Below are 23,501 nucleotides of genomic sequence, written 5' to 3'. Positions count from 1 at the left end.
AGCCGCTTCCTCCTCACTCATAAAAGTCGGATCTTCCCGTCTCGGCCGGGTAGCGAAAGCAAGAGCAGAGTGAACTCGCAGCCAACGGAAGCAAACCGCCGCGCACGAAGCCACAGAAACAATGCCAGTGGCAACTGAGCAGAACAAATCGAGAAATAAAAGAATTGGTTCGCCCTAAGCGAACCAAAAGGAGAAAAAGATGAAGAGACAGAACATACCTCCTTCAGTGAACCATGGGGGAAAAAGCAAGCTCGTAATTAATCACGCCCACAAAAGAAACACCGTTGTACGCGAAAGCGCAGCCGGGAAAGGGGGTCCGGGCGAATCGAAGCACGAACAGCCGATAAGACGACTCAGAAGTATAAGGAGAGAGAGAGACAGACAGAATAGAGAGAGACAACGTACAGGCACCGGAGGACGGCAAGGAAGCGCAGACAACGGCAGAAACCTGTTCCACGGAACCCCTCCCAAATGGGACTCGGCATAGCGCATTAACACCACCGTGATGGACCTTTAGAGGCCTACTTTCACACCGGGGGCAGGCTCGTAGGCGCTTGTCTGGCTCCAGGCTCACTGCACTCGCGAGAAGGAGGCGGAAGGGGAGGACGAGCGCGTCGCGTTCGCGCCACACAGGCGGCGGCCGGCCGGCGTGGCTTTCAGCGCCGAGCGTTTTCGGTCCTTTATCACGGCCCCATAAACGTCAGGACAGGCTGTTCGCGCGCGCTTGACCCCGTGTCTCGGAACCGGCCCCGTCGTCGTCCGAGAGCGAAAGGGAGAGCGCAGCCACATCAAAGTGACAGCGAGGTCCCGGCGACGAGCGTCCGACATCAGAGTCACACTCTAGTGTGTACTACTGCACGCGCCAGAGAAGGGCGGGTGACAGAGAAGCCGCCACGATGCTTTATTTCCAGGCCCTCGTCCGAGCCACCTAAGGGGCTGCCCGAGTCATCGGCAGGAACATTAGCCCCAACGAGGAAAGCCGCACGGTGGCGCGCATTAGGTGCCGAGATAAAAAAAAAAAGAAGAGAGAGAGAGAGAGAGAGAGAGCACTGGTTCGACTCAAGGGCGAATGTGACACGCAGGAGCGAAAGACGGATAACCCGCGAACGACGCGTAAACAAAAGGGGCACAACTCCGCATGCAAGCAGCAGTGCGCGCGCCTCTCCACGTATGCATGTGCTTCGATGCGTTTATGCGGCCGTATATGCTGAGTGCGTCACAGTGCGCGAGCGCAATGCCATTGTTCCGGAGAACTCTCTCGAAGCGCGACTATTTTACAGAGGCTATCTGTTCGTGGACTTCCCGAAGGCCAATCATTGAAACTAAATTTCTCGTCACGTGCACAAAGACAGAAACGAATACCACTGCGCGAGAATGTGAAGCATCAAGCCAGGTATCTGGTATTTCTTGGTTATGTACGCGGTGTAGCCCGAAATGAAGCCCGAACAGAGCCCGAAATGAAGCGATGTAACAGACGGCATACTATTAAAGTGTCAAAGGAAGAGTATGCCACATATGCTTTTTGTTAGAGGCAACAGTAGCCGTTGCGTCTTGCTACTGTCACAAAACATTTTATACACTGGAGAGGAAGAGAAAGATAGGACTATTTGTTTACTCAACTAAAGTAGGGTACGGCAGAAGCAGCGAGTACCGTCGAATTTTTTGGCGCCAATGCAGCTATCACTCACGGCGGAGTTACGTAAGATTATCACACACGTCAGTGAAGCATAAAGTGAAGTTTAGTCAAGAAAAGTTCACGCATGTATGATGTGTTGAAGAATAACGAAACATTATAAAACTGACTTGACGAGCCAGAGCTCTGAAAGATGAGTGAAGGGAGCGCAAATCTTGGCGTACGCTACTTCAAACAACCATAATCCGAGATAATGGCAAATGCGTGTCCGGCTCCAAAGACGCCGATTTCTCTGCAACGGAACGGTGGCGCCATCACCGCGCGACATTTTCCACTGTGTGTTTTGCCGTAGCGGTGACAGATTGCGCCACAGATTGACAGATTTCGCAGTGACATTGCGAGTTGCATGTGGGTCACCATATGCTAAGCCTTCATCCCTCGGTATCGAGAGCCAAACTCAGGAAGACCGCCAAGGAAGCAACCTAACTTCACTGGCAAGGTGCGATAAAGCTTATATAGCGAAAGTCTACAAACCCATTCACTTGCCGTGAAGGGGCAGAAGGGTTAGAAACGGCTACCTGCGCGGTCAGAAGCGGCCGGCCAGGTGTTGTGTTGCCATGTCGGGCGATGACTTAACTTCCGTTGCATCCGTGTGCGACACACAGACAAAAGCTTGCTCTTGCGGCAAAAAACCGAAATGAATTCATAAATACTATTGCGCTACTAAGCGAGATCGCCCTCGGTGCCAGCTGACCCCAACTCACCCATGAAGAATGCACCAGGCCACTTGCACACGCGCAATGACACGCGTCACCTACATCGCGAGTGTCCAGCCTTGAACGGAGAGCGGTAAGCATATGTGAGGATCACGTCAATGTCCGCCGAGGTTTAAGCGAAGACTGCGAAGTCAGCCTCCTCAATATATTAATGGAACGACTCGCCCGCCCTTCCGAAATGTGCGACGAAATACAGCTTCCTGCGCGCTTTAAGAGCGCTCGCAGCAGTGAACACGCTCTTAAGAATTTCATCTTTGGATAGTTGCCGAAACGTTGTTTCATAAACGCTAAGCGCGAACAAACGTACAAATACACTTCGCCTGCCCTTCTTTGTGCGTGGGCGTCTGTTAGCACATGATGTCCGCTTAGCAAGCGCACACTAATGCGATATTTGCTCTGGGCTTTGACATTAAGCGTTTCCTGTCGTTATCCATTTTTTATTTGCATCTTAGTAAATTAAAAATGGTTTATAACACACTCACCCCTTTAAGAAAACGATCAAGTGTGCTTAACGTTTTTCTTAAAAATGGTTCATAACAAACTCACCCCTTTATGAAAACGATCAAGTGTGCTTAACGTTTTTCTTTCCCTAATATTCTATTTTATCAGCACATTGCAGTCATATAGTTCGTCCGGTCAAGCCACTCTCCCACTCAACTATCACAAACCCTTTTTCTTTCTTGGAATAGAAAGTGAACACGTTCACAAATCTAAAGTACGCAAGCAATAGGAATCGAGTGCGTAATCGGCGTTACTTCGGCACACCTGGTTGTACTGCGAGCAACAGCGGTTGCCGGGAGGATACGACGCAATTTCACTTGTTGGACGACTGATGCACCGCGCAATAACGCGCAGAAGGACAGTAAATAATCGCGCTACAGTAACAATTATCGGACGCTGCACGACAGTCCACCCGAAGCGTCGCCATATATCAGGGCTTTACGCCAGGCTTACCGAGCGGCTACAAGACTGACAAATCCAAATCCAGAACACCACAAGCCAAGGGCTCCCGGCATATCCATGCACCTCGATTCGGCTTACCTGCGATAGGATAAAGAGAGAGATAAAAAAAATATCATCAGTTACACGTGCGTTTTATACGTTTCCAAACAGCTACCAACTTCAGAGGGAGGTAGAACGATGAAGAAGTACGCAAAAGACAATTTGCGCAAGCTTGGGTTTTTTTGTACTCCTTTGGGGCTCTTTTATAAGTCCGGCGGTTTAGGGCCCCTAACTTTGCGCACGCAAAAGCTAAAACTCCCTGCGAACGAATGCATACTGCTGGGTGTTCCAGAACTGCGTGCCGTTCTTGCACACGCAAGCAGTTAGTTCACGATCCAAAACTTAACCAGTTGAATCACCTTCTGTTTCACACTTCGAGAGTCATTTCGTCTGCTTTCTTTTCTTTCCCCGGGAGGAATAGCGAAGCACGACGTGCACATACACCACAAAACACACACACACATATATGTATGCAACAGCACCTGCTTAAGCACTCACAGATGCGACACATGCAGAAGGCTCCCAGCAGCGCAGCCGTGAGCGATGCAGCACATATTGCGCGCACAGGTCGCCGTCGTCTTTGTACTTACACGCACAGAGCACGCATTCACACAACAGCTGCGGCAGCCCTGCTCCCGTCTGCATATAGAAAATTCCGGAGAAGCATGCGACGTCTCCAAGTGCCCCCGCATAAAGAATTCACAATGAGACAGCGCGCCACGGTTGCGAATCGCAGAACAAGCTGTCGGGTGTCAGGATTGGGGGCTCAATCCCATCGTCCGTGGTCCTTTGCCAAGATTGGAGTACGGCATGAATTCGAAGGTAGCTGGCCCAGGCAGTCGTCCAACTTATTTACGCTGAGATCGTTGATGAAGTGAAGAACTGCTTCTCATCGAGAACGAGGAAAAGGGGTTTATTTACAGAAATTAACTCAGTCTAACATGACTGCTTGAGAAAAAGAGTATCAGTCCAACATGACTGCATGAGAGAAGTGACTCAGTCTAACATGACTGCTCAAGAGAAGTGTCCTCAGCATTCGCACAACCACAGTTTTTATACACTCGATCCGCCGGTCATACGACGCGGCGACTGTTCGTTTACTCATCAACAACTCGCCGCTGCACTGCAGATCAGTTTACGTACACAAAGGCAACCGCGCTCTATACACAGAGGCAACCGCGCGGGGTGCCGTTCCGGGAACTATCGGAGCCGATCGAGGGTCGCTCGTTGTTCTGCGCCACTCCGAAGCGTGAGAAGCACAAAAATACGTAGTTCCCGCGGCAGCTTGTCCATGCGTGTCAAATCAGCTCCGCGTTGGGGAACTCCGGAATCATTGTTCACGCACCGAACTAGTTCCGTCACAATGTCGAAGGGGCTGGAGAAACGTGGCGGATTCCAGCGCAAAGGCCGCTTCCTCGAACGCCTCCCAGCTGCAGCGACGGAGAGGGAGAGGTGCGCGTCGTGTCGCCCTGTCGTAACTGTGTGGCAATCTTGTTTCGCAGCTCGCCATTCTTAACAGCGCCTCCATGGCCCGGAAAGTCTCGACTGTCTAGCGCTGACAACCGCTAGGCAGGAAGAGAACGGCTGCTGGTCAGGGGGGGATTGATGTCTTGGCTCGCAGCGACCACTTGTGCATTGATGTCACCGCCCCAAAACATCCAACAAGGACAGGCAACTGCAAAATGAACCCCACAACACGGCTCTGCGCCGAGATGACGCGCATTGGCTCTCACTTTAGACTCGCTAGGCTTCAAAAAAACAACAACAACATAAGTGCAGAAACAAAAAAAATGCTACATTTCGCTATGCCAATTTCTGAAGCAAATTCCTGCTGACACATCCAGCAATCATGGAGGGAATCCTGCTAAATGAGAGGGGATCTTCTTCGCTTAATAAAAGTTAACACTAGTAACCCTAAAATTTAGGCGGGACCCTCAAACGCAGAATTCAAATTAGCCTGCTCAAACCATCCGCATTGCTATGCAACTTTCCCTTCTTATATCTAACGGAGAAGTTGTACTCTTGGAGAGTGAGGCTCCATCGGAGCAAGCGGCCGTTTTTGTGTGACATTTGATTGAGCCACGTCAGAGGACAGTGGTCGGTCTCGAAGATGAACTTCGCTCCGTACAAGTAACACGACAACTTCTGGGCGGCCCAAACCAAACAAGCGCATTCCTTCTCTGAAGCGCTGTAGGCTTCCTCTCTTACATTTAGTTTACGGCTGGCGTAGAGGATAGGATGCTCCTCGTTATCGTCGCCGACTTGACTAAGTACCACGCCCATACCTCTGTCGCTTGCGTCGCATTGAACTATGAATTCCTTTGTGTAGTCTGGCGCGCGAAGCACAGGGCGAGAAACCAATAGCGTTTTCAAACTTTGGAAAGCGTTCTCTTTGTCCTTATCCCAGTGTACGTTACTCGGTGCTCCCTTTCGGAGGGCGTCTGTTAATGGACTTGCCAATTGCGAGTAATTCGGAATGTACCATTGATAGTACCCCACAAGTCCCAGAAATGAACGAAGGTCCGTTTTCGGGCGCGGCTGAGAAAATTCTCCAATCGTAGCTATGTTCAGCTCAGCCGGCCGTCTCATGTCCTGACCGACAACATGGCCCAGATAAGTAACCTGCGAACAACCAAACCTACACTTTTCCGCTTTCATCGTTAAGTCGACTTTGAACGTACGAAGCCTCGCATTCTTGTCGTAATAGACTTTGGCGTTCTTTTGAGCTATTGCCATGTTCTTTCCGACTAGTTCTTGGGTTGCGCTTAGCCGTTCCAGTAAATTTAGCACGTATTCAACCACTGTTGGACTCTCCCCTCTTTCCTCCCACATCTATCTTAACATTCTCAGTGGAGACCGGAGTGTCCTCCCATACACTAGTTCTGCTGGTGAGAACCCTGTCGCCTCATGTGGAACCGTTCGCAAAGCAAACAAAGTTGCCGGCAGACAGTTCTCCCAGTCCTCCTTGTGCTCGTCAGAGAGCGCACGCAAAACTCGCTTAAGCACCGAATGCCACCTCTCTACACTGTTTGACTGAGGGTGATAGACAGAACTGTGTATTAACTTTACCCCGCACTTTTGCAAGAATGTAGAAGTCAGTGCGCTCGTGAATACTGACCCTTGATCTGCCTGAATTTCGGCTGGAAACCCAACTCGTGCAAACACTGTCAAAAGCGCGTCTACTACTTCGGTGGAGCTGAGCTCTTTCAAAGGGATTGCTTCTGGAAACTTGGTAGCCGGACACAGCATGGTAAACAAGTACCTGTAGCCTGATTTTGTTTTTGGAAGAGGCCCCACCGTGTCTATTACAAGTCGTCTGAAAGGCTCTGTTATTAAGGGCACTACCTTCAGTGGAGCTTTCCAAGTCTCCCCTGGTTTACCAGAACGCTGGCAGGCGTCGCATGATCTTACAAAGTTTTCTACATCTTTGAAACAGCCAGGCCAGTAGTATTCCATAAGCAATCTTTCCTTTGATTTGTTTATGCCTAGGTGGCCGGACCACCCATTTCCATGACAAAGACTCAAAAGGTCCTCCCTATACTTAGTAGGTATGACTAACTGATCTAAAATCCTACCCTTTCGATCTCTGTAATGCCGATACAACAATCCTCCTCTCTCATGTATCGTTACGTTGCGCCTAGCAATGCCTTCTTTAGCTGTGTCAGGTAATTTAGCTAAGCTCTCATCATTCTTTTGCTCAGCTGCCAGTGACTCTCTACCCACGCGTAAGAGTTGATCAAAGTTCTTTGAGGCCGGTGATAATAACGACCCTGTCTCGCTTGTGAGCGCGTCTGCTTGCTCTTCCTGTAGGCTAGAACTCTGACACTCTAGTGCTACGCTCTCATTGAGCTGGTCAACTGGCAGGCTCTCCTCAACTGTTCTTTTGTCCCTCGGGCCTAGCTCGGATTCGGGTATTGAAGCTATCCCCTTTTCTGCTTCAGCTGGAGGAGCTTGAGCATTTTCAGCCGAAAGCGCCGCGATCTTACGAGCTTGGCCTCTGGTCAATGCCTGTACTATGCCCTCTCCCAGTTTGAGCCCTCTGTCACGCAGTAACTGATTCGAACGATTCGAAAAGATGTAGGGATACTGCAGTGACAAAAATTTGGAAACTGCAGCCTCAGTCTCTAGCTCCCCGAATGGTCCACTGATTTTGACTTTGGCCATGGGCAGACACACGCTGTGTTCTTCTACAACCTGTTTTATCCATGCTACTTCTCCGGTGAAGTCATCTACCATCACGTAAGACGGATGGACAATGTCCAGCGTGGCGGCACTGTCTCTTAGCACTCGGCATGGTTTTCCATTAACTTGCAGGTCGTGGAGATATGGACTTAAAAGTTCCATATTCTCATCCTTTTCCTCCACGTAGGAAAAAACTACGCTAGACTTCTCGCAGTTTACAGCTATATGTCCCAGTTTGTGGCATTTGTAACAGCGAATTGGGCTAACAGATTCGAATTTTCTTTTCTGTTCTTTTTGTGCGGTTTCTCCGTTAAGTTTCTCCTCGCTCTTTTCTGCGGGCTTTTCCGCCATGTCTATAGGCTCGGATCGTCTAGTTTGCGCACCCTTTTTGAACGGAAATGGTTTCCGCGGTCCATTTCGACCGTCCCAGTTTCCCTCCTCGGCGTTCAATTTTCTACGGGTTGCGTACTCTTCGGCTAATTCAGCCGCCCTTTCCACAGTGTTTACATTACCTCTGTCTTGCACCCACAGTTTCACAGCTTGGGGGATGGTTTTGTAAAACTGCTCTAGACACATGCATTCAATGATCATGTCTCTGCTGTCGTACGCTTCCGCGCTTTTAAGCCACTCGACTAGGTTGGCCTTTAAGCTATACGCAAACTCCGGATAGCCCTCGCTATCTTTCTTGCCTGTGCTCCTAAACCTTTGCCGAAAAGCTTCGGCTGAAAGGCGGTATTTCTTCAGGAGACTAGCCTTAACTTTTGCATAATCATATGCATCCTGCACACTCAGTCTGGCGATTACTTCCGCCGCCTCACACGGCAACATAGACAGCAACCGCTGTGGCCATGTACTCGGACCGAAGTTCATCTTTTCGCAAGTCCTTTCAAAATTGCTTAGGAACAAGCCTATGACGGTCCCGACCTCAAATGGCTTTAATAGCCTGTCCATGCGGTACCATTCTGCCTCACTTGATCGACCCAGAGCGCCTTCACTTCCTTGAGACAACTCCAAACGTCTGTTTTCAAGTTCAAGTTGCATTTTTCTTAACTCGCGATCTTTATCGCGTTCCTCTCTCTCTCTATCCCGTTCCTCTCTCTCTCGTTTTTCTCTGTCCCGTTCTTCTCTTTCTCTTTCCCGTTTCTCTCTCTTTTTGAGAAGTTCCATTCCCATTTCAATATCTTCCTCACTGGCCTGATTGGAAATTAGCTCCAATAATTCCGATTTGAGCATTTCCTTGCGTACATCTAGGCCCAGTTCCTCACCAACAATCAACAACTCGTCTCTCAGCAGTGTCCTTAACTCCATGACTGCTGCTTTACTGCCTTGATTCTGCTCTCTAAATCTAGCTGGGAAAACACAACCTAGCTAACACACAACAATCTAGCTTCCCTACTGTTCTAAACAGAACAACCACAAAATGAAGCCTAGAGAGTCAAAGCAAAAACCAAGCACTCACCGCAGATACAGCACCATGTCGCAAAGTCCATCTCACCGCTGTCAGCCAGTTGTCAGGATTGGGGGCTCAATCCCATCGTCCGTGGTCCTTTGCCAAGATTGGAGTACGGCATGAATTCCAAGGTAGCTGGCCCATGCCGTCGTCCAACTTATTTACGCTGAGATCGCTGATGAAGTGAAGAACTGCTTCTCATCGAGAACGAGGAAAAAGGGGTTTATTTACAGAAATTAAATCAGTCTAACATGACTGCTTGAGAAGAAGAGTAACAGTCCAACATGACTGCATGAGAGAAGTGACTCAGTCTAACATGACTGCTCAAGAGAAGTGTCCTCAGCATTCGCACAACCACAGTTTTTATACACTCGATCCGCCGGTCCTACGACGCGGCGACTGTTCGTTTACTCATCACCAACGCGCTGCTGCTCTGCAGAACAGTTTACGTACACAAAGGCAACCGCGCTCTGATGCCCGACGACGGCGTTGGCGGGTGCCGTTCCGGGAACTATCGTTGCCGCTCGAGGGTCGCTCGTTGTTCCGTGCCACTCCGAACCGTGAGAAGCACAAAAATACGTCGTTCCCGCGGCAGCTTGTCCATGCGTGTCAAATCAGCTCCGCGTTGGGGAACTCCGGAATCATTGTTCACGCACCGAACTAGTTCCGTCACAATGTCGAAGGGGCTGGAGGAAGGCGGCGGATTCCAGCGCAAAGGCCGCTTCCTCGAACGCCTCCCAGCTGCAGCGACAGAGAGGGAGAGGTGCGCGTCGTGTCGCCCTGTCGTAACTGTGTGGCAATCTTGTTTCGCAGCTCGCCATTCTTAACACGGGGAGCGACCTTGTTACGCATATTGCCCTCCCACCCCCCTCTTTTTTTATTCTTGTTGACGTGCTTTGTATCTTTACTAGTTCGCGGTCGCCACGTGATTACAAAATCTTCCACTGTTTACTATTGTCATGAAGCTCACAGGTAAGAAAATAACTGATTTCTACTTCATCTAGAAATCAACAAGAAACGCGAATATACACTAGTACAAAAATAATGTAAAACCGTTTTTTCTTTGTATTTCTGCATTTTGCGCAAGAAGCACACGTGTGCTTCTTAGGAAGCTTTGGCCATGTTGCATTACCCTACGCAAGAGCTCCTGATTGTACTACAGTGGATTATTGTACGGGTCATACGGCAGTACCACTCTGCGCCACGCTTGACAACCGCCCTTTCACGAAGAGTAGAATCATTGAACCCACCAGCCACAGCTCGCATCAGCCCGAGTTTGCTCGGGCTGATGTGTGTGTGTGTGTGTGTGTGTGTGTGTGTGTGTGTGTGTGTGTGTGTGTGTGTGTGTGTGTTTGTGTGTGTGTGTGGGGGGGGGATGGAGAAAATTCTGGATTCTGGAGGAAGGTGCCCTGTCAGTCGTTTCTGCCATTTGGGCTTGTGTGTGTGTGTCACAAGTGTGTGACACACACACACTTGTGTGTGTGTGTGTGACTTGTGGCCAGTGTCATTAATTTAGTAGATCCAGAGAGAGAGAGAGAGAAACGCTTCCAGTCCACCTTTGTTTTTGAATGCCGGGAGGGAAATATGACGCATCCCCATTCTAGCACAACGAGACGCCCACCAGCTGCCTTTCTTAGAAAAGATGAACGACGCCCTCCTTTGACTATCGAGGGTATTATTCACGTGTCGCCGCGCATTGCACGTGTTGCGAGTATATGCATGTGCCGTTTCACAGGAACAATAAGGAGGAACTACAGATGCGGCTCGACGGGCAGGTTGCTTTTTGTGCGAACTCTCTCCAGGTGTTTTCGAAGAGACTATATTTCAGAAACAGCAGCGACTCTGACGTCATTGTGGCGTTACGAATGACATGATGTTTTACATCATTGGCTATTTAATTTTAAGGCAACGGCGTATATTTTTGAAGCGAAGCTTTCTTCTGTGCTGCACAAAAAGCATAGCGCACGAAAAGCTTTTATTTAGGAAGCCACAAGAAATATTTATTTTCCTTTATTGAATAATGACCCCGCATTGCTCGAGAGCGTTGCAACCGAGAGGCTACAACATTGATGTAAACAAGTCTTCATTTTCTGGGCACACTTGCGCTTCAGGAAGCTTGTTCTTCTAGCAAAGAGAGCGAGAGAACAATTGTGGAATAGGCACATACTGCGCCGGAATCGTCGTACATTTAGGACAATGTCACTGCCCGGAGATATTCAGAATGGGCACGCCTCAGGTACGCCAGGCGTGGCTTTTCGATAACTTTGTCATCATCCATTGTTACACTCGAACAGCTCACGTTTTACATGGAGTGCCTAGCATGCCTGTGGTGTCTAGAACACAGGGTGCTCAGCGCCGCGCGTGCCCACGTGTGCTAAATGCAAATGCGAAGAGATCGTGGACCATATCGCGTGCGACTGTTCACACTCCGACAAATTTGGGAGACCCTGTAGTAGGCCTTGGATAAACTGGACAACCGGCCTTTTACCGAAGCAAAGCTCTTCGGAGCCCGGCCTCACAGAGCTCATCTGTCCAAAAAGCCCCACGAGCTCCTCTGCAGAACGTGAACGCGACCGACTTGAGTGCCCAACTGTGGGTACGCGGTACCTTGCTTAGTGAGGGTCAATGAACGATAGACTCGCGTGTTATCACTCTGTATTTATTTCAGTCGCCTAGCTATTTCCCTCCCCACACGTAAAGTAGCAAACCAGACAATATCTAGTTAACCTCCTCTCTGTCTCTCTCAGCGCTGTGAGTGCAAAGCGCCAGAAAAGCACGAACACCCACAAGAGTTCGCTATCAATTACACTGCAACGCAGAGACCAAAACCAGGCAAAACGAACCAGGCCCCTCGACGTTCTGCGCCGTCGAAGCGTGCAATCGTCACGTCAGCACGGAAGACGAAACGGGGGCATATATATTTCGCACATCGCATCGCGTGCACCGTTTAGCCCGATGGGCATACACTCGCCGCCGACGGCCGCAACTTCTGAAGAAACAATGAACTAAATACAAGCGTGAGCAAGAGAGGGATAGCATACGCGAAGAAAATAAGCGCAACCTCAACGCCTGGCGTGTCACAACATCCAGCCTCCCCCCTCTCTAGCACTCCACCCAAGCGGTCCCGAACGGCATGCGAAAAAGCGATCGCGTACTAAATATGAACGCAGATTCATACGCCGCGATGCAAGGCGTCGCGTGCGAGCACTCGTTCGTGGCAACTTATCCTGACCCTGGGCTCCGCGATTTCGGTCATGTGCCACCGCTGAAACCGAGAGCTATAATCAGGCGAGGGCACCGAGCACCCCGCAGGTGCTCATTAAATCAGGCTGCGCGGCGAAACACGCGGAACAGGGAGCGCGGACCAAGCCGCGACGCCTTTTCGTAACGGCGCGGTGACACGCGAACCGCGGTTGCATTGGAAACTGTCCACCACTCTCGCAACACTGGCACCTGCCTCGGCTGCGGAGGTGGAGAGAGACGCGGCGACCGCTGCCTGTGTTACGCAGCGATCCGGATTGCCGTCTCGCAGAGAGTTGCGATGCAACAATCAATCGCTACACCCGTCGAACGAGCCGTGGTTTAGTGCGATGTCCAAAGGGTCTCTGACGCTTAAGGCGGAGTGGAGTCTGAAAAGTTATTTTAAAAATTCTTTTAGAGTGCGGAAGGCGACATCGCTCGCCCGCTCACGTATTTGAAGCTTAACGCGTGAGGGTGCATGTGTACATGGCAGCAACGTTCAAGTAGATGAAAATTACTCAAGAAGAATTCACATTTAATGATTACATTGCTTTTTCAAGCACTTGCGTATGTAATGAGGACGGGGCGATGGACGCATAAAAAATGAGTTTCTACCTTTTCCTACGTTTAGGTAAGCATTTCTTTATTGAAGTTAGCGTGCTTGACCTTCATTGCTAAGGAAGACTACAGAATAGAGCAGGTCGAAATAGATAAGTCACGTTCCTAAGGATAATAATAATTAAGATGTATTCAGATGACACTCATAATGAGACACACAAAGCAGATTGAAATACGACGACGGCTGTCATCCAAAATAGCGACAGATTACGATATAAGTAGCCGTGCTCCAGAAATACAGGAATGCTGTGCTTATGACGACGTCAAAGCTCTGCTCACACGCTAATCACGTTCGGTCGTGTTTTGCTTATCCAAAACGGAACAACATCGCATCGGTGGACACAGATTCACATATGGACGCACGGGAAATGACATCAATATCTCGATTAACGCCAAGGCTAGAATCGTCAGATTTTGTGATTGCCAGCAGTCGTATCTCTCCCTCGTTCATTACAGTATCGGTGCCGTGGAGCCGAACGCAAGTCCTACACTGTAAAAAGCAACCGTCATTTTGACGGCCATCTTTTCATCTATTTTGACGAGCCGTCGTTGTCAAACGCGAAAGACGGCGACTTCTCCGTGAACGAGCGAGCGAGGAGAAAGAGACGGAGAGCGCAACACAAAACGAGAAACTCTATTGGCTGGCGCGTAGGGGTACGTCATCTGAGTCATCGTTCCACGTGGGCTTCGGGCCCCCGCGGATGCTTTCAAGGAAGGAGTCCTCCTCGTCCGGTTGTTGCCTGAGCAGTGGCGCCGTCCCCTCGCTTTTCTTTGTGCGCGCTGCTACTGCCTGGGCGTGCGTTCGGCTTTTTTCGCCATTTTTGCCTTTTTGTGTGTGGCGCGTTGGAAGGCCGCGAAGACGCAATCAAGGAACGTGTGGGCATCGAGCTGCAGCCGAAAATCAACTGCAGCGGGTTAAGGTAAGTGTAGTGTGTTCTGCTTATATGCTTCTTCGTCTGTTTACATGCTTCGTTCGTGCAGCACGTGTTCTGTGAGGCACATAGCTCACGAGAAGCACGCTAGTTCTCACGCGTGGTCCTTCGTGCTTGAATCGCGGCCTCATGCAACGATTTTCAGGGGCTGCCTGCATCCACGTGTTAAAAAAAAAAAAAAACTTTCTGTGAGGGACACTGAAGCGTACGAAGAGCACTGGCGCACGTTAATTGAAGAGAGTAGAAGAAAGTCGTTTTTAGTACCCCTATCATGCAGGCACATACAATCCCGATCGAGCCTGACTTTCGATCACTGCTACGCGGGCCAAGGATCGAAATCGGGTTGGTCGAGCTCTAGCGCGCTATGTGTCGCTGTTTAAATGCAGAACACCTGATGAATGTGCTTAATAGGCAGTAAAAGTAGTTGTAAAAGCCATTCTTTACATTTTACATCATCAGTTTGACTTACCGAAATGTTCGGCGGTAGTCTTGCAGAGTTAACAAGTGGCTGAATGTTTTCAGTGTTCGTGTACTGATAGTGCGCAGTTTCATTCTTGTATAGCATTAAGATATGGGCCTAATTACCTTATATTTCGGCAATAGTTATTTCTGAATAAATTTGTTCATTTTTATAGTTTATTGCCTATAGGCCTCAAACAAGGGCCAAAAATTTATTTCGACTGGCGTGTCCATTAGCTGGGAATTATTCAGTAAAGTAAATTTGGAGTTTTCTAATTATATACCGCATTTTCATCCACTTCTGCTGAAATGATGCTGTACCTGAGGTGTAGAAAGGGCCTTGATGACAGCAGGATCCTTAGAAGTATGGTTATGACGTATTATTTAGATGCATGTATCTGATCCCTTTGATGTTTTCTCTGGAGTCTAATAACATGTGGCTTGTGAATTCCCAGCATGCAGCTGAAGGGGGGCCGGAAGGACTGCCAGCAACGCCGCACCTTGCTGTCATTGGTGTGTATTTGTCATTTATAGAACTTTGGATCAAAACATGGCTTGTACACTGTATTTTACTATTGTATGATATAACCTGATTTTGTGTAACCTCACCCTACTTAGTAGAACATATTTAAAACTTAGAAATGAGGCTAGCCCAGGATGAAAGGCTTAATTGCTGCTTCATCTTATATATGTGAAGTTTGTTTAATAATTTAACATGATAACAGTGTGCAAGTTTGGCCAGTAGTTTTCCATTCTTGTTAGAGTGCGCAAAAAATTTCGAACTCTGTAGCAGTACCGTCGATAAGTGGTGAGGGCGGGGCGATTTCTGCACTATAAGGTGATATGCCAGAGTTCATCGTGACTAACATGCAGCTTTTTGACTTGCCAAAAGCATGACGTTTTGCTAGAAAGCATGAACGAAGCTGAACTGGGCTTTTCTCATCAATGTCTTGGCAGGCTCAGTACAAAATGGAGGGCCACTCTGGCTTAGAAAAGTTGCCCCGGTGCTTGCCTAAGTTTCGTCAACTCGTCACTATTCTCCATTATTTAACAAATAAAATATTCTATCGACAGACAAAGTTGATTCTTTTTATTTGTCGGGCAATATTTGTAAAGATTTTCCCACAAACAAGTTCTGTGTAATATTTTGTGTTTACAAGAAGCAAGGGTCTTCAACAGATATAATTAGTGGCGTGTAAAGCACTGATAAGGGAAGGCATGTTGCACGTCTGTCTACTGCCAGGGTACCATAAGGCCTAGTGACACGACCCAGTATGGCTTTTTATGTGTACATTTGAATTCGCCTTCTCTCAGTGTACACATTGAAGGCCATAAAGTTACTCGAATTATTGGATAGCCCCTTTAGTGCAGAGCATTTGCTTGTGAACTAATTTTTTTTCCTTGCAGGATCAAGCATGGGGGACATAAAGAAAATCATCGTTGCAGTTGATGCTGTAGAATTCATCTCTACAAGAAGTCTTGAGAAGGCCATGGGCCTCCTCCTAGGTGCCTTCCTTGTTTTCAACGTGGCGTACCCTCCCGACTGCCCCCTCACCATGGAGTTTTCGCAGAGGTAAATGAGTGAATATGGATGATGCTTTTGATAAGTAATCGGAAACCGAGACAATAACGTGAGCAGTAGGCTTCTTTTTCCTGAGGAAAGGCACTCGCCCTCCTTAGCCAGTGCCTGCAAGTGACCAGTCCTGCCCTGTTCCCCTATAATTCAGATGTCACATACATTCCTCTCGTGCATTTCTGCGTTCTCTGGCACGGCATCACGTTGTTTTGTGGCACAGCTGTATGGTGTTTCGCCAATCACGGCCGTCTTTAGAAAGTAGAATGGCAAGGTTATTGACATAGTGCTGCTTGCCAGTGGTACATGCTAACAAGCCTTGCACATTTGCTCGCTCTGGCAATGAGTCAGAGGGCTGCGAGGTGAAGGTTGAAGTTTTTAGTTTAAATTGCACCCAGTTCTGGTATTCTACTTGCAAAACTGGAGATTTGATCATTGTCGCATTACTAATGCACCAGCTTGGCAATTTACAATGCCTAAACTTGGTCACGTGTCCTGTGAGCGCATCTAGATAGCGCTTTTCGGTTTTACGCATAGTTTTGTTAGTTGGCTACCGCAAGAAAGGTGCAAGGACGAAGAACCAGATAGGTCAGGTGCTACTGTCAATGATTGCTAAATGTAATGTGTGCAGCACTTTTATAGGTAGCGACGTCAGGAAAAATGGGAGCGAGAATGAAGTTAAATTGCAGTTCTTTTAAGTCACTCTACTATGTATCGTGTCCATTGGCTAATGTCCTAGTGCAACATTACAGTGTGCCTGACTATGGGTTGCGTCCACACATGTGGCACTAAGTTGCCGAATGCCTGTCTGCACTTTTACAGACCTCAGGTTCCCTTGTTACCATTGATGCAGTGCTCTCTCTAGCCTGTGTACAATCAGCCCCAAGAAAATAGAGCTCACTACCTCACCTTCTGGGCACTCAACAAACCTTTTGCAATGATAAATGTCAGTTTTTTTTCGTTTTGCATTGAAATTGGAGACATGACACATAAGCAGGACAGCTTCATAGGTACTGTCACAACCATTACATGGCACTTTCACCCTTCACCTGGTGATCTTTCAGGGGCTGGCAGTTTGATTAGTGCCTTTAAAAAAATTATACTGTGGTCCCATATTTGCCCAGAATTGCTGAGTACTTGAAAAGAACAGGTGAAAGAGCCATCATAAAGGTTGCTATGTCGGCACCTGAGAAGTTGGCCACCCTGTGTGTCAACAGTTGCAGTGTAAAAGAAAAAAATGACACATCCATCATTGTGGCAGGTTTGTTGATTGCTCAGAAGATTTCAGTAAGAAATTCCGCTTATTTGCAGCCAAGGGCACAGAAACTAGAATGAGCATTCTCCAAATGGTAAGATGAAGCATGATAATGACATAATGCATAATGACATAAGCATAATGAGATGATAATGGACATAGGGGTGTTACATCAGTACTGATTTATGTATGCGGCTGACAGCAGAAACCCTGAAATGGAGCAAAATGCTCTTGTATAGTTACGGTTTCTAGAGTCTCTGCATGTTCCCTGTATATGATGAGCACCTATTGTTACTAGAAATCCTTTACGGGTGTATGTGCAATTGTGGGTTGTTTTTACGAGTTATAATAATGGTTACATGTAGGTACATCATCCATCATTAGTGCATGTGTATGTAGCTATTTAAGCGCACTACTACTGCGCTCACATTTGCTGCTACATGATTTTAATCGTCTTTTCATTTCATAATACTGTGTGTTGCAGAAGGCAGTGCAGTTCACACATTCATGGCATTTCACGTGTGTAGCCAGAGTATGTGATTTCCACAGTTTATGGAGCATGGATTTATTCTTTCCTCATCTTGTTTCCAGGTACCTGGGGCAGATCGACCCAACGAAAGGGCGCGGCAAAGGCAGGGCCGGCAGAATCGCGCCAAAGTTACTCAGCCTGCTGAAAGCACTTTAATTTATGAATAAATGTGCAAGTATAGATGTGCATTTTTGTTTTTTGTTGCATGTTTCATGAGGTACTGCCCACTGCAAGTGACTGTCATGTGGCCATGTTGACCACACATTATATTGACACAGAATTATGTTGACACTTGTTGTGTTGTTGGGCCATCATACTAACAGTACACTTGCATTTCATGTTGCCAAGCCAAGTTTTGGAATGGTTAAACGCATCGTCATTTTTAAATAACAGCCTGCTATTACCTTGATGGCCAACGCTGTACTGACAAGTATATAAATTTCAAATTTGCAAAAGTCGAAGTCATAAAAACAGTTAATTGACAGCTTGCCATCACAGACAATCAAATGGTATAATTAAGGTTTGGTTGTATATTGAAATTTATAAAAAAGACATAGAAGTCAGGAAAAAACATTGTCTTTTAGAAATGACGGCTTGCTGTAACTGCTACGGTCAAGTGCTGTCAAAATGACGGTTTGGTTGTATTTCACATTGACAAGAAAAACATTGAAATGATGCAAAAACCGTCATTTAGAAATGATGTTCTGCTGTCACTTTGATGGTCAAATGTCATCAAATTGACGGTTCGGTTGTATTTTAGATTGACAAGAAAGACGTCAAAATGATGGAAAACTGTCATTTAGAAATAATGTTCTGCCGTCACTTTGACGGTCAAATGTCATCGAATTGACGGTGCAGTTGTATTTCAGATTGACGAGAAAAACATCAAAATGATGAAAAGACACCGTCATTTGAAAATGACGGTGTGGCATCATTTTAACGGCCAAATGCTTGGAAATAGAGCTGCCAAGGTATTTCCCGTCATTTTGACGGAATTTTTTTTACAGTGTACTAACTCTTCCGCGCTCCCTCTGAAAGCCCAAAAGCAACTCCCCAAGAAGGACTTGTGGTAATGGAGGCTCAACGGAGACGGATACGGTGCATGCGCGCATCACAGCTTGAGTGTTTACCGGATTTGAGAAGGAATACCCAGCCTTGTTCACCAAACAGACGCAATATATTCCCGTTAAAGATCAGATCAACGCAAAGAACTAGCGAGTATGATGTTTATATATGCATATATCATAAGAAGCCAACAAACAATGACACCAAGGACAACATAGGGGAAATTACTTGTAATTACTAAGTGAGTTGAAGAAATGATAAATCAAGGGAAATAAAAGTGGATGAAAAAACAACTTGCCCCAGGTGGGGAACGATCCCCCGTCTTCGCTTTACGCATGTGATGCCCTACCAGTTGAGCTACCCCGGCGCTGTTCTCCCATCCACTTTCTTGGGTATTTATGTATTACTACTAGGACGAACCCTGGGAGTGTTATAGCCAGCGCCACCACTCACAAATCTTGGCCGCGGATGTAGAACATCCTTTCTGCCGCGGGCGTCACGAGCACATGACGAGGGATCCGAATCCGGCAAATATTGATGCCTTCAGATAGCATGTGTGGGTTTATTGACCAGTTTCCTTCACCCAAAAAGTTCACGTGCTCGTGAGGTCTGCGGCAGAAAGGACGTTCCACATCCGCCGCCAAGGTTTGTGAGTGGTGGCGCTGGCTAACACACCCAGGGTTAATTTTTAGCAGTAAAACAAAAATACTCAAGGAAGTGGATGGCACAACGGCGCCGCGGTAGCCAAAATGGTAGAGCGTCGCACGCGTAATGCCAAGTCGTGGGATCGTTCCCCGCCTGCGGGAAGTTGTTTTTTCATCCACTTTGATTTCCTTTAATTTCTCATTTCTTTAATTCAATTAGTAAGTACAAGTAATTTCCCCTATGTTATCCTTGGCGTCATGGTTTGTTGGCTTCTTATGATATGATTAATAAAAATCGGGCCTCTCGGTTAACTACTTTCCGCTCGTTCTATATATATATATAACAGCAAAGAATGTACAAATCAGCAATACAAGACGACACGACAAGGCCCTACGTCACAATGAACTGCGACGGCGCACGGAGCCCGCGAGTAGCGCAGTGAAAGCTATAGCACACAGCTTGCCACGGCCAAACATAGGAAAACGCAGACAGGACTTCAATAGGAAAATGAAACGAACAAGAAATGTGCGACAGCTTTATTTCCTCACGCAAAAAAATTGGGAAAGAAAACCGGCAAAGCAGGATCGGTCGTATATTACAACGAAAGCCGAGCGGGTGAGACCGGGAGAAAGGGAGCGAGATTTTCAATTGACGGCGCGGTGGCCGTTCCTCTGCGGCATACATAAACTTGGCAATATGTCGGCCGCCTCGGGAGCCGTTCCCGAGTGCGCGCGTGTGTAGGTAACGAGCGCGCACACGTTGTGGGCGAGAGGGTAAGAAAGGGGGAGGGGGGATGCAGACACCGGGCACAAATACGGCCGCTCGGACGGCGCGAGCGTTATTGCTCGCGCCTAGGATCGTAGCAGGCTGGGCCTTGAGACTCTCTCTCTCTCTCTCTCCTTAGGTCCCATTTCCTGATGCTCGTGTACAGGGCGTTCCAATTCCCCTACCCCAGAAAAGCACCACAAAAGCCGCCAGGCTGCGCTCGCGTCATAAACTCTCGAGCCAGGGTATATATCCCCGACAGGGGCAACGGGCTTCGCGTTATGCTATGTTATACGACCGCGCGCTCTCTCTAGCGTTGAGCAAGGGTGGGACGCAACAGTGGGTACGCAACGCGCGCGCGCGCGTGCACGCGGTGACAAGAGAAACGTGTCCAAGCTTAAAATCACTCGACGACTGTAAGAAAACAAAGCAGTACAAAAAGGCTTCGCCATATATTGAAACGACAAACGGCCGACCAATGACATTTGCGGTTTCATAGTTCGAGAATTCGGCGCCAGATGGCGCTCTCGGCGGGATATTTCGCTTGTTTGGCAGCGCGGAGATTGCGAGTGGCAAAGAAACAGGACGTAAAAAAAGGGGGGCGAGGGGGATTAATCGCGCCGCACTGATCGACACGGTCGCGAAAACTGTGACAAAAGATGGCAAGACCAAAGTTACTAGTTAGGATACACGTCATCACTTCAGGCGAGAGCCTGTTACGAGCAGTTCCTTTGAGCTTTGTCGAAAGGGATCGTACCGCTATACTTAAAAATAGATACAAGATACTTTATGCAATGCACATTGATTTTTTTATCACTAAACATTTAGTACAGGCTTAGCCATGGGAGAAGAAAATGGTACCAAAGGAACGGGCGGGAATTAGAAATACAACAAAAAAGAAGAACGTACGAATTACGAGTTCTAATCAAACTACGTTCATGTGGGTGCCCAAGTTCTGAATAAAAAAATGAAATAATATGAAGACCTCATTTTTGATGCTTCCCTAAAACACCCAACACACTCTACGAGAACACACTAACTGCATAAACATGTCTACGTAGTTCAATATAGTTTACCTCTGACATCGCATTTCCGAGAACAGCTCATCAGAACGGCCCAGATATTTAGCGGCAAGTGCACCGCCGGTACGCAACGTGCTTCGCCCGGCGACAGCGCTTTTCAAGGTAGAAAAAAAAAAAAAAGAACGCTTTGCTTTAAAGCGAAATTCCACCTGCCAACGATCCAACGCGGAAAAAAAAAATGAAAAAAGCGTGCGAATGAAGCCCTCGCGTCGCCGCGCCGATTCCCAGCTGAGGCAGAAAGCTCAATCGTCGGACGCAGTGAGCAGGCGCGACGTGAGACGGCGCGCGTAACCGGGCGGCATGCAAGCTGCGCAAGGAGCCGGACAGGAAACCAATTGATACGATCTCGACCGGGTGAAGTGGGTCTTTACCGCAAGAATCAGGAAACGACGATGAAGCCCGGCATCGTGATGATGAAAACAAAAAAAGTAGAAACGATTGTATTCACTTCAGTGGTACATGGTTGTGACTCTTATCCCAGTCTCGAGCGGTTCTGATTAACACGGTTGCCAGGACGGCCTTGAATAACAATTTCCGATCTTGTGGCCGTCGCTGCCTTCTTGGGATGCCTGTGGAAGTATTAGTGCTTTCGTCCGGTTCTGCCGCCGACGGCCTCCTGCCGATCGGGTTTTCTTGTCTTCGTACTTCCCTTTGTGTCAGCTCGGGGAATGAAAGGGGCGACGCAGTTTCGAAGAAGAGGGCAACTATGTCGACATGGGGACGCCCGCTAGAACGCTTCTCACACTTAATAGGTCGATTTCCAGGCTTATCGTAACAGCCTTTTTGGGAGGAGTCAAATATTCTTGTCATAGGAACGTACGCCTGAATGTCTCTCACACTTGAAAGGGAGATCATAACAGCCCGTCCGCCGGAGGTCTCGAAGGGGTTGCAGTATCCAAGTGCCTCGAAGAGACCTCGTGCCTCTGCTTCGTTTCGCCCATCGTTCTAAGGCCTGCCTGGTGACACCTTCTGGAAATAAGCCACGCCAAGCTCAAGGCACAACAAACAGAGGGCACCCAACTAACCACGAGAACTGCCAAGTTGACACGTTCTTCACATAAAACCTCCGAATCATACCTGCAGCCCTCGTTCGAGATTCCTGAAAACTAACAAAGCAGAAAACCAGACTCCAGTGCTTATTTCAGCCAGCCTAATGCCTAACGTTTTTTTGTTTCCTTTTTCCTACAAAGTCACGGTTGTCGAGAGACTGAGAACGCATTGAAACCCAGCAATAATGGCGTTAATCATAAATTCAAAACGGACAAACAAAACGCCTTCGAAGAAAAGCAAAGAATGAAAAGGGGCCCTTTACAACAAACAAGAAACATGTGGATGCGCCTAATTTGACAATTATTACCTCTTAATGCGCGCTCGATTGGATCGCTATCTGAAGGCCTTCGGGCCTCGCCGAAGGCAACAAAGGGCGCCAGGCATATATACGCTGCCCCCTGTCGTCGTCTGCCACATTGTGTGCCCGCGGTTTGCTTTTCCGTCACTGAAAAGGAGGCCGTAAACGCGGGAAGAATTGCCAGCCTCCTTTTTCGCTCACTCTCAGGGCGCATTCTACTGCAGTGACCGTCTGTCTGGTCCTGTTCCTATAATTCCACCCGGTTGAACCTTTCAGCCGAACCCCTACTCGCAGAGACATGTAATGATTTGTTGTTACGTCACTCGGCCTTCGTTTTCTCAACCGCCATGACGATCCCTTTCAAGTTCTGCGTGATGGCCTGTTCTCTTACGGACTGCGGTGTGGCGACTTTCTCTATTCTTCGCTGAGCCGAATACTTGGCTAGCTTGATCTTGCGCTGTTGAACCAATCTTTGCCATGCCAGGCGGTCGCCTAATGCACCTCTGAAGTTATTCAGCGTTGGGTTTTTGCTCTGCTAGGCCTCCCTGGCATCCTCCTCTCCTTTTGACGATTCCGGAAAATCGCCCAAGTGCGGAGGTACGAGGGAGTTCTTCAACCTCTTGGGGTTGTTCAAACTGGTCTCGTCTCCGCAAGGAACGTCCTCCGGAATAGTCCTTGTTTCTACTTTCGTGGCGTAATTGTTCTCTTCTTCCGTTGCGATTCCTTCTTTAACAACGTTCAGTAGGTCTAAAGAGCTTTCCGAATGTGTTAGTACCAAATTACTCTCGTATTATTCTACTAGCTCTTGCTGCGGTATTCTCACTGACCCGGATGCCTCCTCACCCGAGCTTTCTTTCACTGGTTTCACTAGGTATGTGTTGTGGTTCCTGAGTGTCTCTGTCAGGAGGCATATTTTTGGCTTCGTTGCAGTGATTCATCTCCGCCGC

General features: G+C 48.1%; 2 protein-coding genes across 5 annotated transcripts in view; one reads left to right on the top strand and one right to left on the bottom strand.

Moving 5' to 3' along the window:
• Positions 1–23,501, bottom strand: part of LOC139059338 (POU domain protein 2-like) — a 582,494-nt gene that overhangs the window by 231,512 nt on the left and 327,481 nt on the right. The window contains exon 1 of one of the 4 annotated variants that reach the window (XM_070537614.1): positions 3,364–3,449. The exons of the other annotated variants lie outside the window; for them this stretch is intronic. The gene's annotated coding sequence lies outside the window, so the exon portion shown is untranslated. Of the gene's footprint in view, positions 1–3,363; positions 3,450–23,501 lie in introns of those variants that run through there. 4 annotated transcript variants of the gene reach the window in all.
• LOC139059708 (uncharacterized) lies at positions 13,520–17,836 on the top strand. Its single transcript, XM_070538144.1, has 4 exons — positions 13,520–13,821; positions 14,748–14,805; positions 15,700–15,865; positions 17,712–17,836. The coding sequence occupies exons 1-4, from the start codon at positions 13,603–13,605 to the stop codon at positions 17,803–17,805; spliced, it is 537 nt and encodes a 178-aa protein (XP_070394245.1). The 5' UTR covers positions 13,520–13,602; the 3' UTR covers positions 17,806–17,836.

Source organism: Dermacentor albipictus, chromosome 4 (assembly GCF_038994185.2).
Source record: "Dermacentor albipictus isolate Rhodes 1998 colony chromosome 4, USDA_Dalb.pri_finalv2, whole genome shotgun sequence".
Taxonomy (NCBI): Eukaryota; Metazoa; Arthropoda; class Arachnida; order Ixodida; family Ixodidae; genus Dermacentor; species Dermacentor albipictus.
Note: the sequence above shows the minus strand (reverse complement) of the source record. Positions and strands in the feature narration are given on the sequence as shown.

What these genes read in the sequence shown, in the direction of transcription:
- LOC139059708 (XM_070538144.1), top strand. Translation starts at nt 13,603, where the DNA reads ATGCTTTCAAGGAAGGAGTCCTCCTCGTCCGGTTGTTGCCTGAGCAGT. An exon ending in ATCAACTGCAGCGGGTTAAG is followed by an intron (nt 13,822 to 14,747) that starts GTAAGTGTAGTG and finishes GTGAATTCCCAG; the next exon opens with CATGCAGCTGAAGGGGGGCC. An exon ending in ACCATGGAGTTTTCGCAGAG is followed by an intron (nt 15,866 to 17,711) that starts GTAAATGAGTGA and finishes TCTTGTTTCCAG; the next exon opens with GTACCTGGGGCAGATCGACC.